The sequence below is a fragment of the Acartia tonsa genome, chromosome 2 (genome assembly GCF_053477335.1).
Source record: "Acartia tonsa isolate MP-2025a chromosome 2, ASM5347733v1, whole genome shotgun sequence".
Classification (NCBI taxonomy): domain Eukaryota; kingdom Metazoa; phylum Arthropoda; class Copepoda; order Calanoida; family Acartiidae; genus Acartia; species Acartia tonsa.
In genome coordinates, this window is record NC_137261.1 from 26490733 (window position 1) to 26515385 (window position 24653).

The 24653-nt window shown below is 29.8% G+C and overlaps 1 protein-coding gene across 8 annotated transcripts in view; it reads right to left on the reverse strand.

The window, feature by feature from the left end:
• Positions 1-24653, reverse strand: part of ATP8B (ATPase phospholipid transporting 8B) — a 65842-nt gene that overhangs the window by 20333 nt on the left and 20856 nt on the right. For all 8 annotated transcript variants that reach the window (XR_013875563.1, XR_013875550.1, XR_013875559.1 and 5 more), the window contains exons 4-15: positions 23103-23201; positions 22633-22725; positions 16622-16750; positions 16139-16241; positions 13885-13969; positions 9142-9265; positions 8306-8425; positions 7369-7470; positions 7086-7144; positions 6073-6144; positions 5262-5376; positions 18-85 (exon numbers count right to left, since the gene is read on the reverse strand). Coding sequence is in view for 3 of the 8 variants with exons in the window: in XM_080150168.1 (XP_080006294.1) it covers positions 18-85; positions 5262-5376; positions 6073-6144; positions 7086-7144; positions 7369-7470; positions 8306-8425; positions 9142-9265; positions 13885-13969; positions 16139-16241; positions 16622-16750; positions 22633-22725; positions 23103-23201 (1169 nt within the window). In the remaining 5 variants the exon portion in view is untranslated. The remainder of the gene's footprint in view (positions 1-17; positions 86-5261; positions 5377-6072; positions 6145-7085; positions 7145-7368; positions 7471-8305; positions 8426-9141; positions 9266-13884; positions 13970-16138; positions 16242-16621; positions 16751-22632; positions 22726-23102; positions 23202-24653) is intronic.

Below are 24653 nucleotides of genomic sequence, written 5' to 3' on the forward strand. Positions count from 1 at the left end.
GCAAAAAATTGTTTTACCTGACGTCATAAAAATTAAATGATGGTTCATAGAATTTATTCTGGGAAAAATCAACTTTCTTCTTGTACTAAAAAAGAATTTAAATGTCAATTGATTTCAGTTAAAACATTATATTGAACTATTAGGGGAAGGAATATCACCTACAGAAAAACTATTTCGCTTCCAATACATCATGAAAGCATTGTATTAATTTAATTATTTTAGTGTTGCCAGTGGAAAAGTCGGAGGCAAAATAGATTTTCTTTCAGGTTTGAAATCTTAAAGTACAAAGGAGGTCATTTTTTCGCATATTTTCCGTAAAGTTGTGCGTACCGTTTTAGTTAAATGCTCTTATGAAGTTAATCTGTTCTTAATTATGACCAAATGTATATATTTGAAATAGTCATCATTAAGAGCAGTTTGACATAATACGAATGTTTGACTAAAACGTTATATGCAACTTGACAGAAAATACGCGAAAAAAATTACTTCATTAACATCATTCTAATGTGCAAAAAAATTGCAAGTGGAAAAGTTGGAGGCAAAATAGATTTCCTTTTAGGTCCTAAATCCAGCATTTTTTTAGAGTGGAACTAATTTTTGAAAACGATCAATGTACGGTGGATTAGAATCGGCTCTAAGCCATATTAAAAAATCATGTATAGCATCGTATTATATCCAGTTTTCTATGAATATAAAAGTGTACAATCATAAGCCTTGCCTTCTGCATCTCGGGGCTTAATTGTACCTTTTTTATATCCGAAGAAAGCTGTTTATAATACGATGTGATAAATAACTATTCATGCAGAGAGATTATCCCTATACTATCTGATGGATGCATGCTTCTATCAAGGCCTATGAATAATAAATAAATGACACATCTCTCTAAATGTTAAAATGTCGTTCTATCTGTTTCTAAAGAGAATTTAATTAAATATTTCCAACATATATTATAATAATCATGCAAAATTAATAATGTACAAAAAATTTTTAGGCAGCATTTATTAGAAAATATGGATAAAACTTGTCTATGAAACAATGAAAATTTTTGATTTATTAATTATGGTAAAATTAAGCTACTAGATATAAGAGGTCTTTTTAGAATATAGAATGAAATATGGCGACTAAACATGCAGCGAGGAAGGGGACAATGAGCTCGGGCTGTAAAACACTATTCAAAAAGTTTTATAATAAGGTTTTTTATTCGTTGACTATTGAATGTTGATTAGTTGATTCATTCGGTTGAGTGTCCAAACATTTCAACCACTAATAGTAATCTACTTTAATGTTATGTATTTATTGAGGATGTAAATCAATTTATAGGTTATTGTCTTATCCCTTTATATCTCTGCTATGAATGTAAAAAAATGGAGAAAAAACTACCATTTGATATTTACCTACTCTAATCTAACATTTATCTTATTGTCTGCTTACCGCATGCCCTGTTTTAAAAGGGACATTTACAACAAATATTCAAAAACCAAAACTTCGTAAATAGACAGTCGCTAACAAAACTGGATAATGATTCGAATGTTATGTTTGTCATAAACAAAGTCATAAAATGATAATGTATTAACTTATTAAAAAAAAAGTATTATCTTAAAAATTATAAAAGGTCATTTTTTAGCTTATTTTCCGTAAAGTTGTATGATTGCATTTAATCAAATGCGCATATTAATTTAAAATGTTCTTAATTTTGACCAAATGTATAGGAATATGTATAAAATGTTCATAATTAAGAACAGCTTGACTTAATAAGCGCATTTGAATAAACGCTAACATACAACTTTACAGAAAACACACGAAAAAAATTACCCTCTTTCTACAAAAAATTGCATAGGTATGAGTTTTCTTATTTAATTTGATAAAGAATGATTTTCTACCTAAATGTTAATTTCTATACGTCTATTAATTTTCTAGTGTACATAAGCGATATTGTTTTTGTTTTAATATGATTTGATATGACAACCCGTCCAATAATCAATATTTGTCGTCCAGGCATTTGACGTAATTCTAGTGTTATTATATGTGCATTGTACATATTTACGTACTTATGCACTTAAACACACACACAAACACACAAACACACACACACTAACATAAGAGCTCATTATTACAAGGACAGGGTTACTCAAAAATATAATTATAAGCAATAATAATAAAAACCCTAATGTGAAAAAAGCTTTTGAAATTTTTAAAAAAACGGGTTTTTTTGTGAATTTAATCCAAAATTAAAATGACAAAGATTCTACAAAACTATAAAAATATCTTTTGGGGTTGGTGGTGTTAAAAAAAGGGTAATTTTTGTGACGTATTTCTGTATAGTTGCGTTTAGTCAAGTGCGTTTATTAAGTCTAACTGTTCTTAATTTTGACCATTTCATGTATACACATTTGGTCACAAATAGGAACAATTTGACTTACTAAGCGCATTTGACTAAACGCTAACACACAACTATACGGAAAATACGAGAAAAAATGACCCTCTTTATAAAATTTATTAATTTTTCTGAATAGCCCTGTAACACATTCAAAACTACATTCACCAATTAGAAGGTTTTTCCTTTGTTTTAGTTGTTATAATTATATTTGTTTAGTTACCAAACAAAAACAATAATTTTTATTTAGTAAGGGCCTTTCAGTTTACTTATTGCCCAAAGTACTGCAAATTAATAATGAATACAGAATAAATAACTTCGACTAGTTTTTTTTATCTCTTAAAACCTTATTTTTCACAGGATTAAGGTAAAGCCAACAAGCCAATTAAATCTAAAATAATATTTGAGGGGCAGATGAAAAGGTCGTCTTTACTTCAAAGCACTGCCCCCTAAAATCAGGAAATTACCAAATATATTTTAGTTGAGCTTAAGCTAAGGTAGACAAATAACAAAAATCATTCTGATACTATGTTAGCTAGCTAGAAACTTTAAAAACTTGAAATTAACAAGTTTCTATTAAATTGGCATTTTTCAAGATTATGCAACGGCCATACCAGGTTATGAAATTATCAAACAAAGCATAGCATTGAATAAATATGTGTTATTGATAATAATATCATCACTACTATAGCTCAATCCCTCTATTTGCTTGTCTATTTGTAAATCGCTAAACCTATTTTGTTCTTTTTGAATCTAATCAATCACACGTATGAACCTTAATCTGTATCAACAATAACTCAAATAGAAAGCTCTAACAAAAAATCTGCTAAATTATTAACGAATAATTGCAAATTGCGTACTACAAAGTTAATTTGTAATTAACCTTTCAAACTTGATAAAAAGTAGGCCAATTTTTTAATTGAGGTCAGGACTTTTAATAAAGCTTCGGCAAAATATTAGTATTTACAATTTTAGTTTTATAATCTGAATAGTCTAAAATTGTTAGTCTAAAATAACGCCAAAAGGAAACATTAAAACTGAAAAAAAACATAAAGATAGTTTTAGAGAACATATAAATTGATTAAGGGAAGCTAAGCTTTAAATAATATTGCTGGCGTGTGCAAAATCTACATTCTATCTAATTTTCATGCAAATAATATAATACAACAAGATTAGTTCTCATGAAAACTTATGCCTTTTTGTAGAGGAAAGACTTAAAAAGTTTTCAAATTAGCTTTGATACAAATTTCAGACAGAAAGACAAATTGACATATTCTTTAAAAATTCTCAAAAGCATCCACAGATAAATAATGATTGCTTGATAATAAGCAAAAGTAAGTGCTTTTATATTTTGAAATTTCAAAAAAAAATCACGCAACCTTGTGCTAGAAACAGACACACAGAAAATAGTTTGGAGATAATTGTGTTAGAGGTCCTAAGGTCCTAAAAAATTAAAATCGTGGAAAAGGTTAAAGTGAAAAAGGCGTAATATATTGTAATATACAAAATAAATACTAAAAAATAAAAATAAAAACATATACATATAAACATTGATAGCGATATATTAACAATCTAAAGGGTTAACTAGATTATGCTGACAATTTTTAAAAAGCGTTATTATGATTAATGCAGAATTATCCTAATAAAACAACATTAATATTTAGCCACACTTTATCTTACCAAAAAATTAGCCAAACCAACGATAGTACACTAAATATAAACAGTTCAATATCTTATATCTACATTGGTAAACAGCTACATTAAAGGTCTGTCCGTGAGTCCGACTGTTTAACATTAGAGTAAAACACTAGAGGAGGAAAGGGTTAAAAAACTGAATGAAACCCATTCCAAGGACCTTGTGCTACCTACCAATTGGGTCTTTAAAAATCAACCATTAGTGCGGAGAATGTAAACACAGCCAAGTAGCAGAAAAGGTCCTTGGAAAAGGGGTGTGGGGTGGGGAGGTAGTTATTTGTATATATTATAACTCAATACTATAGATCTGTTTATTAAACTTGATTCAACAATTTAAATATATGTAAGAAGAGTCATTCCTTGTTAATTTTATCTTTGTCTTACTTTTATGAATGTTGTCATCAATGTTTTACAATTTTGCATAGTAGTTATCTTAACATTTAAAGCTTTAAGTGCTATTTTCTTTAATTATTAATCTTATTTAGATGCATTTAAATTGACAAAAAAAATAATTTTTTATAAAAGAAATTGAGTAAAAACAAAAATCAAATAGCATTTTTTAGCATTTTAAACGTTTTATTGATTCCATATTTGATCTTATTCAGCTTAAAACATCATTATTTAAATTTTATTAGGAAAAATGCTCATTTTTTTATGTTTTGCATGATTAGGTATACTTCCAAACATTTATTTAAGTTAAAGTGTTGACAAAAATGTGTTTATATTTACAGTTTAGACATAAACTATACATAATAAACAGATATAGTGTAGCATTTTTATAGAGAGGAAAATGACAAGTAATATTTACAAGAATGAAAGATCAGTTAGAAGCGTAGCAATAACAGCACTAACAATAAGCATTACAATTTTTTTAGATTAATAAACGAAGATCTTATTTCAGATTTAGAGTTAAATGACAAAAAAAAAACGAATTATAGACTAGTTACAGCAATGGAAAAATAGTATCATGGAAAGAAAACGAAGTATCTGGTTTCATCGTATTTTCACTATAGCTTTTGATAGGTTATTTTATGTTAGGTTAGGTAAATGTTAATGATTGCCCCATGGGATTAGAAAATTGGCCCCGCAGGTGCTAGAGATAGGAGAAAAGCTACTGTGAAAATACGACGAAACCCACTACTTTGTGTCCTTTCCTTTATCCGAAAAATATATCTATAAAATATAACTATACCTCTAAATCCACTGGTTCCCCAGTTTTTTCATCCATGATGTCACCATACTCCTTGCCGTTGATGGAGCACTTGTTGAAGGTCATGATGTTCTGGGTCAGCGTTCCAGTCTTGTCACTAGATAAGCAGTAAAAATATTATTTGAGGAATACTGAAATTTTTTATATTGCTATGCTGATGTGAAATTGATCAAGTATAGGATTAGAAAGAATAAAATTTAATAGAATAAAATTATATAAAACAGTAAGATATTTTGCTTGTCCATGAAGATCTAGCTACAAGTTTTCCTACAAGAACAGTATCATTTAAGTCCCGAGAGGGTTTAAGGCTATCTTATTTTTGGGATGAAACTATCAATATTTTTTTAATTCTTACATCATGTCAATAAAAACAGCTTACAATAATAAAAGGACTAGTTGTTACTTTCCCTGAAAAGCAAAATCTAAACGTTTCAGTTGTTAGCGAGATCTTAAGCTTCAGACTGAATGACAGACGGAAAGACGGACTAAGCTTAAACTACCTAGGACACCAAGAGTAACCCTAACACAGTTACTTTCATGATATAATGATATAAGGCCAGGATTGATGAAACTAAAAATAAATGCCCAAGTTGTGACAATTCTTACAAAACACTTGTTTAATTGCCCCAACAAACCAATCATTGTCTCAGTCATATATCTATGGAAAATCCCAAAAGGCCGCCAGATTCCTTAACTTGTCAACCATTGATGATCAATGAGGACATAGGCTACAAGAAGAAGAAGACAGACATCTTTATACTTTGTAAGAAATATTTTTGAAAAGCATTGTTACCTGAAAACATACTGTATTTGGCCAAGTTCTTCATTCAGCGTTGTTGTTCTAGCATGTGCACTTGTGTCGGATCTTAAATTAATATTCATCATGAAAACAAGATAGCATGCCAGAGCAGTAATAATGCATTTATATTTTAAAACACGTTATCTAACTCGTTGGCTTAAAAAGTTTAGGTACAGCTATTAAATATTAATTGATTGATTCACACTTTGCAATAATAATTGTAATTGTAATTTTAATCTACAGAAGGGGTAATTTTGTCTATCAACATCGGAGTTGTACATTTATCGTCCTTTGTCCTATTCCTTGAAATCCCTCCCCTCAGTTTTGCATATCTACATTAGTTTTAGGATATCTTAGTTTTAAAAAAAAATTATTTACAGGATATTTATGATTTATTGCTACCTATAAAAAAAAACAATATAACGTACTATATTACATCCTACATACAGTGTGTTTTTTTATGAGAACTTTTTTGAAAGCAATTTTACCCCACTTATAGTTATCAGAATTTAATGATTAACAGCTTATTTTCTTCGTTTTTTATAACCATTTATAGAACATCAAAAAAATATTTCAGTTTTTATCTAAAAAGTACAGTAAAATAAAAAATTCAAAACTTAGGTCTCAACATCTAAAATAGGTTCTAGCGCATTTTTCTTAAGCTCCAATCTTCTACACTTTGCAAGAAAAAAAATTGGATTTTCAGTAGTTCACTTTGAGGGGCCAGTACTCCCTCCCTGGTTGAGATATGGCCTTCATTTTTAGATGTTGACACCTAGGTTTTGAATTTTTTATTTTACTGTACTTTTTAATAAAACTGGAATATTTATTTTTAAGGTTCTATAAATGGTTATAAAAAACGAAGAAAATAAGCCGTTAATCATTAAATTCTGATAACCATAAGTGGGGTAAAATTGCTTTCAAAAAAGTTCTCATAAAAAAAACACTGTATTTACTGACATGCTATAGCTAGAGTTGCTGCGCTTTGAAAAATATTAAAAACTTACGGAAGATGATACATTTCAACATCCCAGTCTATCAGCTTCGACAGAAATAATCGGATTACCTAACAAATATTTACTTGTATTAAATCAATATCATATTTTAATCTCTTTGCTAATTAAAAGTATCAGTAATTTTCTATGTCCGTACGTTCGTCCGTTAAAAGGAAATGTATTTGATTGAGGTACTTTTAAGAGATACACATTTTAAATTTTTTGTGATGATTCTCGTGACTTAACTCTCTTTGTCTGTACGTCTATCAGGATGCAACTATTACTAAAAACTGACCTCAACGCTGACATACAAAGAAATTGGCACCACCGTATTCAACACAATGGCGTACGAGAAAAACACCAACATAGATATCACAGCTGATCCAAGGGTTATATCCTGAATAGATAGATAGATAGAAACATAGATATCACAGCTGATCCAAGGGTTATATCCTGAATAGATAGATAGATAGAAACATAGATATCACAGCTGATCCAAGGGTTATATCCTGGATAGATAGATAGATAGAAACATAGATATCACAGCTGATCCAAGGGTTATATCCTGAATAGATAGATAGATAGATAGAAACATAGATATCACAGCTGATCCAATGGTTATGTCCTGAATAGATATGATAGATAGAAACATAGATATTACAGCTGATCCTAGGGTTATATCCTGAATAGATAGATAGATAGAAACATAGATATCACAGCTGATCCAAGGGTTATATCCTGAATAGATAGATAGATAGAAACATAGATATCACAGCTGATCCAAGGGCTATATCCTGAATAGATAGATAGATAGAAACATAGATATTACAGCTGATCCTAGGGTTATATCCTGAATAGATAGATAGATAGAAACATAGAAGCTTATCCAAGGGTTAAATTAGATAAGATATATAGTTAGTTTGATAATAAAAGTTGCTAAATAGATAGATTACATCATAAATGGGTAAAAAATATTAGTACTTAATGAATAGAAAAGGTTAGATAGTAAGTATTGTAAAGTTTTATCCTTCCTAAAAAAGAATAATAAAAATCCAATTATAAATAAATGTACAATACATATTAAGTTATCACTGGTTAGATTTATAAATAGATTAAATTTGATTTGATTATAAAATTTATAATTAGGTATATTTAGAAGAAATAAAGATACAATACAAACTAGGTAACAAAATATATCATCAAGAAGTTTTGTGTAACTAAAAGTTACTTACACTCGGAACTAGAAGATCCCAGGGAAGGTAAATCTGGAAGTTGTAACCAATCTGAGATTCCCACACTCCGCAGGCAATTGTACAGAAGAAACAGATAAAAAATAAGAATATCACTATTCCCTGAAATATAACAATTTATTAATATCATAATTTATCTATGGTCACAGAAAAAATATTGGTTAGAATAAAATCCCCAAAGTTTTTTATGTCCTTTAAATAGTAAAAACTTCTGGATGGTGGAAAGAAAACAAAAATAAAAAAGGTTATTTTAAGTAAATGTTAATGATTGCCCCGCAGGGTTAGATCCCGCTACTTCGTTTTCTTTCCATGATCCAAACTTATTTTATGAGATTTCTATTACCTAGTTATTTAAAGCAAATTTTAGAAGCAAAAAATATTTCTTTAAACAGGCAAGAATCAAATAGTTTGTGATTCTATTATTTGTTATTCTAAGATTGAGATGCATTTTAATTATCAAGTGTCAACACGTTCATGATATGTGCTGTCTAAATATTAAAATCCTACCATAAAATATTTGAAAGACTGCAATTTAAAGAAAAATAATTTATTTACAATAAAGATTACCTAGTAGATTAGAAGAAAAAAACTTTAATTTATCGTTTTATGCGGTTATTTGTGGATTTTTCGCGTTAAGGCATATTTTAATAAACTAAATATGCAAAAGTTTGAAGTAAGTAATTCCCCCCCTTAAACCCTGTTGTGTTTAAGATTCCAAAATGTAAATTGTATTCATTTATGAAAAAGAAATCTTCAAAAGAAAATTCAACCAGAAGCATTGAAAAAATAATGTATTTTTATACATTATAATTACTTACCAGAATAATAAAATTTAGAAGCCTATCGATTGATGTTCTCTTGAACTTTGTCCTGCCAGAATTTTGCATCAGTTTTGTGTCCTTGCCAGCAAACAGGACGAGGCCATAGCACCATGGCGTGTTCCTGAAACAGTTATGCTATCAAATTTTGGTTAATGTGAATCTGCAACAATAGCACTGTGAATCAAATTAACATCCAGGCCCCCCCTTCAAAAAAAAAACTCGAATTTGACTACGACTCGACTCCCCCCAAATTTGTGTAAATATATTGGTTTTGCCAACCTCCCTCCCACAAAAAATAAAAATCTTAGACGTCCAATTTTTAAACGGATTTCCAAGCAGACAAAGATTATTACTCATATTTAGTCACATATAATTTCTATTGTTCAATTAATAGATTTATTATCAAGAATTCCTTTATTAATTGGGAAAATGCACAATCCAATAAATTTTTAAAACTTTATAACTCTTGTCCCCTCTATTACCTAACTTTTAAATGCTTGGGGCAAAACAATCCTATTATATAAAGCAGTAAGCTTTTTTTGTCTGTAGCGAAGGATCTCACTAACCGCGGAACCGATATGGTTCTCCTTTACAGTGAAGCTTCTTTTAGATCCTGAGATGGTTTTCGGCTATTTCATTTTTATAAATAAGACTGGCTGGGAATGGATTTAGGCTTTTTTCTGCCCTTCTAACTCTCTTCGAATATAAATCCCCCAGATGCTACGGGCTTAACCGCTAGTTTATTTAAAAGTCAACAGGAACCCGACTATCTAAAGAGGATATAGGAATAGAATCATCATTATCAACAAATACAACAAATGCTTAATTAGTTTATAATGATAAAAGCAAACTTCAGTAAAAGTTGTGAAAATCTCTTTATAAAAATAATTATCAATTAATAACATCCGGTTTTTTTTATTTTTATACATTCTAAAAATAAATAAAAATCCGAATTATAAATAATAAGCCAATTTATTAATTCTATAAATATTATATAAATAGAACAACACAACAAATGTTGTTTATTAATCTGCTATTCCAATCATGGAGGGAGGAGACATTCAACTGTTTATTACACAAGTCCCCAAAGTTTTAAAATAACGTTTTCTTATTAATTGGCTTAACAATTTTGGGGACTTCCATTACATTTTGATTGGGTGGTTTATTTACTTGAGTGTCCAAACGTTTCAACTCTAATTGTAATCTACAGAGGGGGTAATTTTGTGGATCATCATTGTGGATATAAATTAATTTACCGGCCATTGTCTTATTCCTTTAGATCCCTGTATTCTAATGAGTCATATTAATCAATAGTTTTTTGTTCATATTTGTTTTATACCTTATTTCAAGGAAAGGTATTATACATAAAAAAAAACTAACAAAAGTAATGATATTGATCCAAAAAAATTTAATATAGTGATTTTTAAGTAAAGAGTTACAGCCAGAGGAAGGAAATGAATGTATTTGACATGAGCCCACCAGAGTGTAGCGGACAGATAAACTTGAAGAGTAGCAATGCGCTCCATTATAATAATACCCTTGTATAAATCCTGTTTAGATAAATCATGACTACTAAATGTACTATTTTTTTATTTGCCATTTCTTCCCCGAAATATATAAAAGGGAAGGAATCAATTGTTCTCCTATTTAACCCTTTGTAATTCTGTAAATATTTAAAATCAGTATTGTTTTGTTTTTAAAAGCGAAGCTTTTCTATAATTAGGGTCGGTCCGTCCGTACATCTGGCCGTCTGTAACGGATAGCTTTTTTCATTAATTTAGGCATGTTAGAATTGTCCTATTGATTTCAAACTTTTCATGGTGATTCCTGTAGTAGTTAGGTACGAGTTAGAAAGCGTAGCAACTCTATAATCATTACCAGAATGTCCATACGTCCATTTTAAACATGTTGATTTTTTTACTTTTTTAACAACTAATTTTTATGTGATCTAATAATTCGATTGATCTGATTTTTGATATACTGATTTCTGGGACAACAAAGAACAATTTTATAAGCGAAGCAACTCTATAATCAAGTCCTAAAGTTGTAAGTATGTCCATAAACATTATTCTGTATCAAGCAGTTTTTCAACAATTTTGCTTCGATTCCTATACATTTATATTCTGATTATTCAGTTCTGACACTGTACAAGAGTTAATGTCCGTTTGTCCTACCGTTTCAGCGCTTCGCTTTTATAGATGTTGTCATCCTTGTTTGTATATAAATTAACCTCTGTGTTATTGGGGATTGAAGCGAAGCTTCTCAATAGTTAAAATTGAGGTATGTCCGGCCGTCCGTCGTGTTCCGCAAGAATAGCGCTATGTACTCGCCAGGAATGAAAACAAGACTCAAGACCTTAACTTAATAAATCTCCGGCCTGAGTTTGGAAGGTATTATTCCAAACTTAATGAATAGATCTTAACAAAAATATAACAGAATTAAGTTTATAGGAATCTAATACAAATTACTTAAAATATGCTTCTGTCCTTCTTTATCAAGTATTTTTGAAGGATTAATTTATTTGTGTTCTGGTTGTTTAAGCATTAGAGTAAAACAATAGAGGTTGAAGGGGTTGAATAACTTTCTGAGGACCCTGTGCTGACTTTCAATTGGATCTTTGAAAATCAACCATTAGTGTCGGGAATATCATGTCGCTAAAAAAAACGGAAAGCAATTTGCAATCAGACACAAAAGGTCCAGGTAAGGATCCAGGTAGTTGTCTGGTTATACATCTATAATTTATAGATTTATTGTCTAAAAAGTATCATAAAGCAGTAATGCTGTATTACCACGACATTTTTCAATGCTTTCCTCCAATAAATTCCCTGAATACTTATCCCTACCTGTACGTACACTATAAGGCACAATATTGGGAAAGATGGGGTAAAATGATTTATTATTTTAGTCATGAAAATGAATTTATACTACAATCTAAATAATAAAGGCTTTTGTGCTTCAATTTGTGCTTCAATGAATATACGACGTATGCACTAACAAAGAATTATAAAAAATAGGTGTTGAATTTTCAGGGTAGCTTCACATTTGCAGTGAGAGTTATCCCATAACAATAGATATAATAGATCTAGATTCAATTTTAGTAAATTGAACCAATAAGAACACAGTATAGGAACAATCAGGCCAAATTAAAGGTTAGAACATGTACATACATTAGACTATAAAAGTTTTAATGATTTTAAATCAATATAATAGATTTGAAATCTGCATAAAATTTTAAGGATTTTTTATAAAATTCGTTTTTTATATAATTCTTTATTTAAAGGCGCAAATACGATTTAAGTTAATAAATTTTGACCAATAGGATAGCTGGATTGGAAACTACCTACGCTCTAATTGGTTGAACGATGTACGTCACTTAAGCTTCTCCAATCAGAGCGCAGATAGTTTTCAATCCACCAATCACAGATCTCAAAATTATTTAACTTAATTTGTATTTGCGCCTTTAAATAAAGAATTATATAAAAAACTAATTTTATAAAAAATCCTTAAAATTTTATGCAGATTTCAAATCTATTATATTGATTAAAAATCTTTAAAACTTTTATAGTCTAACATACATATTTTGGAGCAAAAGGGCAGTTATTTTGTCATAACGTCCATAATGACTGTCCACTATAAATAGTGAAATATTTTAGGGTAAATTTCGTAGCTTTTTATTTTTGGACTGAATCATAAGGGACTAACAGCGTATCTATGGAAATAAATATATTCCCATCCAACCTTATTTTTAAAAAGAATAAGAGTTGCCTTTATTGGTTTAATAAAAGACGTAATAAAATTTTAAATATCCAATGTTTTTTGAAGAACTTAATATTCTAAGCATTTCCTTCCTTTTTTAATAGTAATTTATGCAACATTGTATGCAGTTTAAAAACTGGTTAAAACAAGAAAAAATATAACAACATGTAAACAATATCATTATATTTAAATAAGGTTATTTATCATCCATTAAGTCAATTAAAAATAAATGTTTTTATGATTATTCTAAGGGGAATAAGAGAAAGTTGTATAGTAGTTCAGGTGGTTAAAACCAGTTATGCCATGTTAGGCTGAAATGATTTCAAATGAAAACTTCACCAGCCAAAATAAAAGATAGTAGCGATTACTAAATATGTGGTAAATTATTTGTTACTTTAATGGCTTCCACTATAGTCTCAAAGGGCAGCACTAAGAATTTATTTTTTTACTGAAATTTTTTTTTTTTTGAGATTATGCATATGTTTTGGAATTCCATTTAGAAAAAAATAAGAAACAGGGCCTATAAGAAGCTTCCCTGTAAGTAAAGACCAAATAATTCAAAAAATTTTGGTACATAAAGACAAAGGCACAGTATTCTACCATATTAATGATTATTAAAAAAAACCTTTACAAAAAAATATAATTTAAAGTTTTATTCCTATTTTTATGGCAATATTATATGTATAAATATGACATATTATTATAAAATATTTTCATGTATAAAAACTTGTCAATGAGTGCTTTGCTAAAGTGACAAGCCTCTAAAATATAATGATTTTTCATCATACTTCAACAATGTAAAATTAATGTGTAAATTTTTGACAAAATGCATAAATCTAATAATACTAATTATGCTTTCTTTATAAAAAAAAAAGGAAATTAAGCACTTTTTTACTTACATGATAAGGAGGTGTCACTAGCCTCTAGAGGCTTTTCTTTGGGAAGGACGGACGTACGGACATGAGATTAAATTAAATAAACTACCTTAGAACAGCGCCTCTAAGAAGAACTTTTTCATTGTCTAGTGGATATTTAAATCCTTTCCATTCCAGGGTTCCATCAAACTTGGCTGAAAATTAAAAAAAGTTATTGTAACATGAATAATAAAATGACCATTTCAATTTTTCAAATTATAGTCTGTAAAGATCATTAAAGTTTTCATTAACAAGTCGATTTTATGTACAAAAATAGAGAGATGACGGAGACATTGGACTGTAAATACACTGTGACCCTAAGTTATATAACCTCGTTTTATTATTCGTTGGCTCAAAGACCTTGGATAATTTTAATGAATTTTATCAGTTTATTGTCCAAACTATTCATCTAATAATTTTAATCTACGGAGCTGATAATTTTGTTTATCTTCATTAGGATGGTTTTCAAAGAGAAACTATAAAGAGAAAACATTTTTATAATGAATCTAGACATATAAATAATGTTTTTTCTATGCACAGTACACAATACAAAATTTATCAAGACAAATTGATAAAATAAATTTATTTTTATTGCTTCTACATATATGCATAATATACATATAGATTTTTATTATAAATAATGTTTCAACTTTATTGTACAGTGTACACTTTTGAAAAATCTATGAAAAAAAATCATGTTGTTTGAGTGTTTCTCTGTGAAGGGAAGATTTCAAAAAAAGCTGAAATGCTAGCTCCTAAATTTTCAGCTATGCTTATTTTACTTTTATTGATGAGTGGGTTAACTAAATTTCTATGTGATTGGCGAAATTAAACTGTTTTTAAGATTGTAATTAGTGTATTTCTGACTGTGACAACGCATTTGACAAAATTATGAAGATTTCTTTTTTTTTGTTTCAATTCATATTTATATGATCCAATGTAATTCTTAACCGATTAAAATCCGGTGAATTAGAACTTGTTCTCAGCTAAACTGAAAAATTATGTGTAGCATCCTATTATATCCAGTTTCTACAAATATAAAAATGTACAATCATAAATAAAAATATTAGCCAGTTTCTTCGGCATCTCGGGTTTAAAATAAACTGCTTTTAATCTAATAATTATATATTTCTATATCCGCGAAAAGTTGTTTTTTAATACGATGCGATAAATAACTATTCTGTATACTAATCTTAGTCTGTAAAATTTCTATTTCCGCTTTATTAAAACTGCTAATAAAATAAGTTTTTAATAAAGATAAATTTTCGATAATAATGTTTCCAACTATTAAATATTTTTAATATTATATGATCCTATAGGATTAAATAACATGTAATCCTTAAACTAAAATTATAAACAAATAATAAAATAAGACTATGATGGCTTTTATGACTTTATTACATGTTGAAGTGGTTTTTAAAATAATCCCAGACTGCCCTAAATCACTTTTGGGTGATTCGACTTAATTTATAGGCTTACCATAACATTTAATTGCTCAAAAATATGTCATTGAAGTACAAATCAAACGGGGAATATTACTTTAATGGAAAAAATGACTTCCACTTAAACATATTTTTAAACCTTTGAACTCCTCATTACCCCAATTATATTTATTTTTCGAAGTAAATGTGTGTAGCCCCTTTGGTGGGCTCTAACCATGCGGGACCCTATCTCTACTTGGCGCATTCCTATAAAACTCTTTTTAACCTTTAAAAAACCTAACCTACCCAGAAACAAGCATCTAAAGAATAGTAGAACTAAAGAATCTTCGAAAAAAACTTCAAATATTAAAACTTTTACCAAAAAATTACAAAATAAAGGGGTTTTACATAATATAAAACCATCATGTAATTCTTCAAATGTCAAGTAAACAAATAGAGAAGATTTTTACAAATAATTTAAAGTAAAGGTTATTGAGAACTAATACAGAATCATTTTTAAACAAAAAAAATAATAAAAATATCAGATTAAGAATTTTGAGAGCAAGTTTCTGCAAATAATCCTATTATATAAAGTAGTAAACTTTTTTGTCTGTAGCAAAGGATCTCTAAAACCGCTAAACCGATATGGTTCATTTTACAGTAAAGCTTTTTATATGCCCAGGTTTATAACTATCCTGGGGTGGGATTCTCCACTATCCCAAGAGAAATCACCCTTAGAATAAATGCCCCCCCCCCAAAAAAAAAGGGGTAAAGTGGTATTTACAAACATATTGGTTATGAAGGTAAAATTCTTAGCTATTATAGTATCATATTTGAATATATAGGTTAAGATTCTATAACTAGGAATTCTTTAATCCCAACACAAATTAAAACTGTACAAACCTAAATTATTATTAGGGGGTTCACAGACCACATGACCGTTGAACTCGCACAGAGACTTCTCGTCCTCTCCCATGGCGTTCGTCACATCAAGGCACTGCTTCACCTTAATCAAAAGGTTATTTGAAACAAACATAAATCAATAGCGCTTGAGAAAAAAAACTTCAAAAATGTATGGAGATAACGAACAATCTACAGAAATAATATGTATAATAGTTATTTCTCAAATATAAAAATAAAACTGGTAGGTATTAATTTTATATTAATATTCGTGGTAAATTGTGCGTAAAACGACGCAATACATGATTTTTTCAGTATGGCTGAGAACCGGTTCCAATCCAGCGGATATCAATCGGTTTCGAAGCCAAACTGGAAATAGAAATCTATCAATATCTACAAGAAATATAATTTTTTAAGGAATTATTTACTATTTACTTGGGTGAAAACATTTAGAAAATTAATATAAATTCTATTGTTATCTCCTACCTTAAGATTTGTTTCGCCGTCCAACTCCGCCGTCTCGATGTAGCACAGTCCGTTCGGGTTGAAGGACGATAAGAGGAGGATGTCGGCAGCGATAAAACTGTTATTGTCGATTCTGATGACATCACCAACCTGCACAAAAAAAATAATAAGTCATTATAAAAAGTGCTAGAAAGCAGGAAAGAAGGGGACAATGGGCAGTTTATTACACTAGTCCCCAAAGTTTTTAATGAAGTTTTCATATTCGTTGGCTTAACAACTTTAGGGACATTTAATGAATTTGTTTAGTTATTCTGTAAGTTAAGTGTCCAAACGTTTCAACCAATAATTGTAATCTACAGAAGGGGTAATTTGTGTATTATCATTGGGATGTTTAATATCTTATTTTACATTGTCTTATCCCTTTAGATCCCTGGCTAGAAAGGGGTATTTTGCAAAACATAATTTTTTTTAAAAAATGAATAGGTACTTTCAAATCATTTATGTTTAAGAAAATTATTTTCATTCGAAGGGAAGGAATTGGACTGTAAATTATTCAGTTACCAAATGTTTTATACACATTTTCTCATTCGTGGATTTACTTTGGGTAATTTAAATAAATATAGATTGGTTGGTTCAAACTAGCAGTGTCCAAACTTTTCAACCGATAATTTTAATCTAGAAAATATATTTTTTTGTTTCTCTTTATTGTAGATGCACATCAAGTTAAGATTTCTAAAATATTCAAACTATAAAAATTAATTTACTTGACTTTTCAAAAGGCAAAATTTGTACGTATAAAGTTTTAACTGGAAGGTTATTTATTAAATAATCTAATATGAGGCAATAATACTTATAAATAATTATGGAAAATAAAGGGAATATATCCACCCGACCTCTATAATACATCCAGAATTAACTACTTAATAATAACATATCAAAGCCCAAAAGTACAAGGATAATTTTTGAAGACTTATTACAAAAAAGCAAAAAAATAAATCAGCAATTTTTTATCTGCAAAAAATAAAAATGGTTTTATATTTTCATTGAACCAATTTTTAAACTATTATATTTTTTCTTTTGTTTTTAAAAATTTGGAACTTTTTTTGCTAATATTTTCTTGTAGTTTTCTGGAAACTCTAGGTATAAATTATTTTTTCTTATTCCCTCCATTACTCAGCAAAAAATGCGTAATAAAACTTATTTTGCTATGATAATGTAGCCTTATCATGTACTTTTATACAAAAGGGATATAGTACTTTTTAAAAGCGAAGCTTTTTTATAATTAGGGTCGGTCCGTCCGTACGTAACTGATAGCTCTTTTCGTTAATTTAGTCATGTTAGAATTGTCCTATCGATTTCAAACTTTGCATGGTGATTCCTGTAGGAGTTAGGTACGAGTTAGAAAGCAAAGCAACTCTATAATCGTTACCAGAAAGTCCTTACATCCATTTTAAACATGTTGATTTTTTTTTACTTTTTTAATAACAATTTTTTATGTGATCTAATAATCCGATTGATCTGATTTTTGGTATACTGATTCCTGGACAACAAAGTATAATATTATAAGCGAAGCAACTCTATAATCAAGTCCTAAAAATGTAAGTATGTCTATAACATTATTCTGTATCAAGCCGTTGCTTCAACAATTTTACTTACAATTTTGCTTCGACATTTATACATTTATATTATGATTATTCAGTTCTGACCGTTAGTATTAGTGTCCGTTTGTCCTACCGTTTCAGTGCTTCGCTTTTATGGATGTTGTCATCCTTGTTAAATCTAGAAAAAACGAGATATATATTTACTGATGAGACCATCTGTCCAAACTTCCGTTCATCAACTGTATTTTGTTACTTTGTTGTTTATTAACGGGGGGGGGGGGGGGGGGTAGGATCAATGTAATTAACCCGTAGTCCAAGTATCTAGTACATTTAACAACAAGATAGAAAGCTAAAATTTCATATATAGCTTCTTACTTAAAAATTGGTATTTGAAAAACTCTATAACGAATGTTTACATTTTATCGTTATTTTCTTTAATCAAATGCTTTTTTAAGTCTAAGAAACTAAAAACTTAAAACATCTCAGATAAAAATATTTTTTATTTCTTATTTGAATACCTTTTCTTAGAAACTTTATATGAATTATCTAGTAAGTACTTGGATTATGATATCGATACGATAATCTTTTTCCAATTAACTGGTTAATTTTAAAAATCTATGAAAAACAAGGGGAACTTTGTCTTCAAAACATTAAATAAAAGACAAATAAAACTTTGGAAATAACTTAAAGAATTTTTCTGAATATCTAGGTAATATTATGTATAAAAAGACCTATGTCTGTCAGTGTATGTGTCCGTCTGTCTGTACCGAAAAAAACTTTGTAACTGCTGAACCGACATGGTTCTCCTTCACAGTGTAGCTTCTTCTAGGTCCTGGGAAAGTTTATAACTATTTTGGGTGAGAGAACCACCACTCTCGCCCCTAGAAAAAAAATTACCCACCCCCACATTGATTTTGGAGTAGTGGTCGACCCTCCCCCCCCCCCCCCCCACTCAAGGGCCGTTAAAGGCCCATAGTGACGTAGCAGTTAGTCATCAAAAAAAAAGGTAATTTTCAAACATTTTGGTATATTAGCATTTGGTAGGGAAGCAAGGGTAGGCTAAATGAATATGAAAGAAGTTTTAACCCAATCAAAACCGGTTTCTGTAAATCTATAATACAAAGTAGAACGATGTCTGTCTGTCTGTTTGTTTGTGTGTTTGTGTGTTTGTCTGTTTGTTTGTAGCGAAGGATCTCGCTAACCGCTGAACCGATCGGGTTCTCCTTTACAGGGTAGCTTCTCATAGTTCCCAGGAAGGTTTATAACTATTTTCTTGGGGGGTGGGACACCCCTAACCCCCCCCCAAAAATGAAAAATACCCCCCCCCCCAAATAAAAAAAAAAAAATTTTCTTTTTAAAACTAAAATTAAAATAGTGGGGTCGACTACCCCCTCCCAAAAAAAAAAAAATTTTTCCTTTTTCTTGTAAATCTAAACTACGAAATATTGGTTTGATCAAACCTCTTGGGGCAAAGCCCCTAGAGGCTAGGGGCGAAGCCGCTAGTATAAAATAAGGTATTCAATATCAGTGGCAGATTTGTTAAAAACTCAATTTATCTTCCATTTACCTATCCCTGTATTCTAGTGTATTTATCCTTGGAAATACCAAAATTCCCTTAACCTTGGGTATACACTATACATATATTATGTTTATGTATAGAAAAACAGGGATCTAAAGGGATAAGCCGTTGGCCGATAAATTGGTGAACAATAACATCTCCATTAATGATACAAAAAATTACCCCTTGTGTAGATTACAATTAGTGATTTAAACATATATTTACGAGACTTAATGAACCAATCAATCAATTTATTAAAATTCCCCAAAGTTGTCAGACAAAGGAACAAAAAATTGTATTTTAAAAATTTTGTGACTATTGTAATAAACAACCCAATGTTCCCTCCCTTCCTCTTATAGTATATGTACAGCTTTACTATGATTGTATATATATATGTTCATTATCATTTTATATATTTGGCTTGGGTTTATGTAGATTTTTTTTTAATATTCTTTCCTTATTGGCAAAATATCAACATTCAAACTTGTCTTACCCACATGAATTTACTTTGGTTGAGTTTCGCAGATACTGTTTATTCGTTCCTAGGGCAAACGCTGTAGTGATGAACGTCAGAGTGGACGCTTATCCTAACCTAAACTTTTTAAAACCATTTAAAGGTTTTTAAATGCCCTAACACTGCGATGGGCTTATTTGTATGCTAAAATCTTATCCTAACCTAACCTGTATAGAAAAACCCAATTAACTTAATATTTTAGACACTCCTGCGTTTGTCCACTCCGACGTTTGTCACTCCTGCGATTGTCCTGGATCCTTTATATATAAATATGAGTTCCAATATTGAATGATGTTGGATATTTTATCAAGTAATCTCATTTTACTTGACATAACATGCAATACAGAATATCATACAAATTAGAATATGTATTAGAAAAATTAAATATGTTTAATATTGTCACTGATTTAGTCTACTTTTAGGAGATTATATAAACCCCGTATAGAGATATAGCACTTCCCCCTCCTCCCCCAAAAAATATATTTCACAAAAATAAATATGGGAAGGACTATATATGTGCAAGGGGGCAAAATTTGTCCTATTATTAAAGTAGTAAGGTTTTTTGTCTAAAGCTCAAATAGGTCCTGTGGTGGTTTTAGGCTATTTAACCTTCAAATTTAATTCTTTGAATGATTTTAAGCTACTTATTGTGACCTCACTATTCCCCATCGATTGGCCTCTAGATTATAGGGGAGTGACAACTAGTTGTTAAGAAAATAGGGAAGTTATAAGGATAATTCAAATTAGCTGTATGACTTTAATTTGATTTTACAGAATATTAATCCTTGTGATACATATTACATACATATACAAACTTTACTCTGTCAATGAAACAAAAAAAAACATACATCATATTAAAGAGATCCAATAAATTGATAGATATTGACATTTAACATTTTTAAAGCGAAGCATTTGTATAATTAGACTCTGTATGTAAGTAAGTCTGGCAGTAACACAATTTTTCTCATAGAATGTAAGGTTTATTTTACGCAATACAACTAAAATAAAACAAAAAGCATTCAATGCAAAAAATAATTTATGATTATTAATTTGTGAGCTTCGCCTTTTTAGTTCATCCTTGTTTTATAAACATGTACAGTAATAACAGAATAAAATAGGTTATTTCTTACAAATCTATTAAAAAAGCTATTTAGGTAATGTTTTCACTACTAACAAAAAAAATCAGAAACAATAACATTTTTTCAAGCACTAGAAAATTTAGCTATTCTAATGAAGATTAGGTTTTTTTCACGTTTTTTTTTTGTTTTATTAATGTTTTTAAATGCATTAAAAAAGGATCTTCTAACTGCAAAACATTGAGAAAAATATTCCTTCAATGAAAACATCCAATAATGTTTATGCTAATCTGTCTGGTGCTCCATGTAAAAATGTTTGATTTACATAGGCAGTCGTCTATGGTATTTTCCTATTTATGTTATTCAATAAAGGTATGTTATGTAGGAATATGGTGTAAATCTGTCGCAATATCATTTGGACACAGGATACTCAATAAGGTCTCGTTTGAAATGAAACGTACAGACTTTTTGGCAATGACCATGAAGCTGTTACACTGTTCAATAGTACCTAATTGTCACAAGAATCATCATGCTAAGTTTGAAATCAATATAAAGATCATAGAAATACTTATTTTACGTTAGGGATGTACGGACGGAACTATTTCTTTACAGGGAACTAAAGGGATAAGACAATGTAAATTGATGTACAGTACATCCCCAATGATAATTCACAAAACTAACCCATCTATAGATACCAATGAGTGGTGAAAACATTTTAATACTCAAATTAATGAACCAACCACTGAAAGTCCCCAAAGTTGTTCAGCCAACGAATAAGAAAATGTTATAAAACTTTGGGGACTAGTGTTATAAACAGTCCAATGTCCCCTCCCTCTGTGATTTCTTTAGCTTTGGTGAATAATATCATTTATAGGTATACACTGTAACTTAACAACGACAAATTAATGTAATATTTGTTTTCCTAATAAATGAGTTTACATATTTTTCTTGCAAAATATTGTAACCTTTAAGCACTTTTTTCGTGCATAATTTTTAAATTTTGAAAACAAGGCAATTTGTTTAGATTAAGTAAAGTATTATGAAAACAAATCAGAGCTACAATTTTATTTTTGAATCACTTAAACTTTGGATACAAGTAAAGTTTGGACATTAACTAAATAAACCAACAAATCAAAATTCATTTTAATTCCCAAGGTTGTAAGCTTACGAATAAGAGAACGTTATTTTTAGACTTTTAGGACTAATGTAATATAAACACTTAAATATATTCCAATGTCACTTGGTTTATAGTTATCATGCTGCAGAAAAGCTATTTTACTGACCTGTACTCGATGCCACTTTTCCTCGACGAGAAATCCATCCCTAAGAACCATGGACTGGCGGTTGTTGACCTTCCGGTCAGTTTTGTGCCGTTGCTGAATAAAACAAAAGCCATTAGAAACCAAGGCTTTTAAGAATATTTTTCGCCGATTTCATTTTACCAAATATTTCAAATCATTACATGCACATAAATACAAAGGCGACATGAAAAGTTCCAAAGCAAATTCTTGCCTTTAGAAACAACATAAAGTCATTTTAGTTTAAGTAAAGGTTTGAAGCCCCGCATGGATAATACCTCTTATGGAAAGCCTCCCGAAGGTGCTTAAAAAAAGTTTTTCACAGTTGAAAAAATTGGTTTGTGTAAAAATATTTATCTTTCAAAGTAAACTTATTGACAAACATGCAAAAATTATTAATCCCCAAAAGACATACGGACAAAATACTAAATGAAAATATGTTTTAAAATTCTTACCAGATCATCATAGAAATCTTTGAGGGCAGTTACAGTAAGTACAACAAATAGTGGGACAGCTGTCGTCACTGGTGTCAAGGAAGATATGGGACCAATCAGCTGAAATAGAAAATATAAACATTAGTAAATTGTTAATTCGTTTTACTTCAAATATTAGAGTAAAACACTAAAGGGCGAAGGGGTTAAATGACTGTATTTTCCTATCCCAATGACCTGTGCCGACTCTCAATTGCCGACAATCAAAAACAACCAACGATGTCGGGAATATTAACACAGCCAAGTACCAAAAAAAAACTTTCTAACAGACGAAAAATGTCATTGGAAAAGGGGGGGTAGTTATCTGTATATACATGTATCTAAGGAAAGCTTTTGCCTAGTTATTTTCAAGTAAAAAAGGTCTACAAACATAATACTTTTTGAATTTTCTCTGACAAAAGCAAATTTAAATTATGCTAAGGGCGATGTCAGCCAAAAATAACGCTAACAAATGACAATATTAACCACTTTAATCTTGTAAAAGGATAAATAAAATTACTTAAGGGAATTACATATTATGATGACCTGCCATTTCATTTGACATTAACACTTCTTAAAGTACTTTCAACAATAAGAAAAGTTGAAAAATAAAATTGAAGGTCAAAAGCAGCAATATAAATTATACTAATTAAAAGAGTTATAAATTTAGCCATAAGAAGCAATAAGGATAAAAATAGAACAAAAGGGTAGTTCCAAGCAATAATTTGAACTTAAAAGTATTGATCCTAGTATTGATTTGCTTAGGCTATCCAGTTTAGAGTTTACTTTTTTACGGCACAAAATTCGGAGAAAAAAAATTGGTTACAAGCCGCGAGGAAGGGCAAAATCTAGTAAGGCCTCGAAGCCGATTCTGCTTTATTAAACTAGCGTCGCGCCACTAGCATATAGACGCTCTGTATTCTAAGGGGAAGGACAGTATAATAGCCTCAAACAATTCCAAGACTTATATCTGAAAACAGAATAGCCCAAAACCATCACATGATCTATGTGAAGCTTACCTAAAAAAAGAGAACCCAATCGGTTCAGTAGTTTATGAGATCTTAAGGTTTAGACAAAAAAAACATACTATCGGATTACAGACAATTTTCTTCTGCGATAAACAGATATGCAAGAAATGCATAAACAAAATGAGTTTTTTTAACGACCCTTTATCCCTGATAAAGAAAGCGTTTCCGTGGCAATGAAATTAGTTAATATATTATGTTAACAAATCAACACCATTTATGCTAATTATTCAATAAAAGATTTTCGGACATTGTTGGAAAACTTCAGAGATCTAAAGGGATAGGACACTGGCCGATAAATTAATGTACATTCCCAATGATGATACACAAAAATAGATTAAAATTAAGGGTAGAAACTTCTTGAACACTCAAATTAACAAATCAACCAACCAAAATCTCTGTAGTCCCCAAAATTGTTAAGTCAACGAAAACGTTATTATAAAACTTTGGGGACTATTGTATTAAGCAGCCCACTGTCCCCTCTCTGTTTGGCGAAGGTCTTCCTGTATGT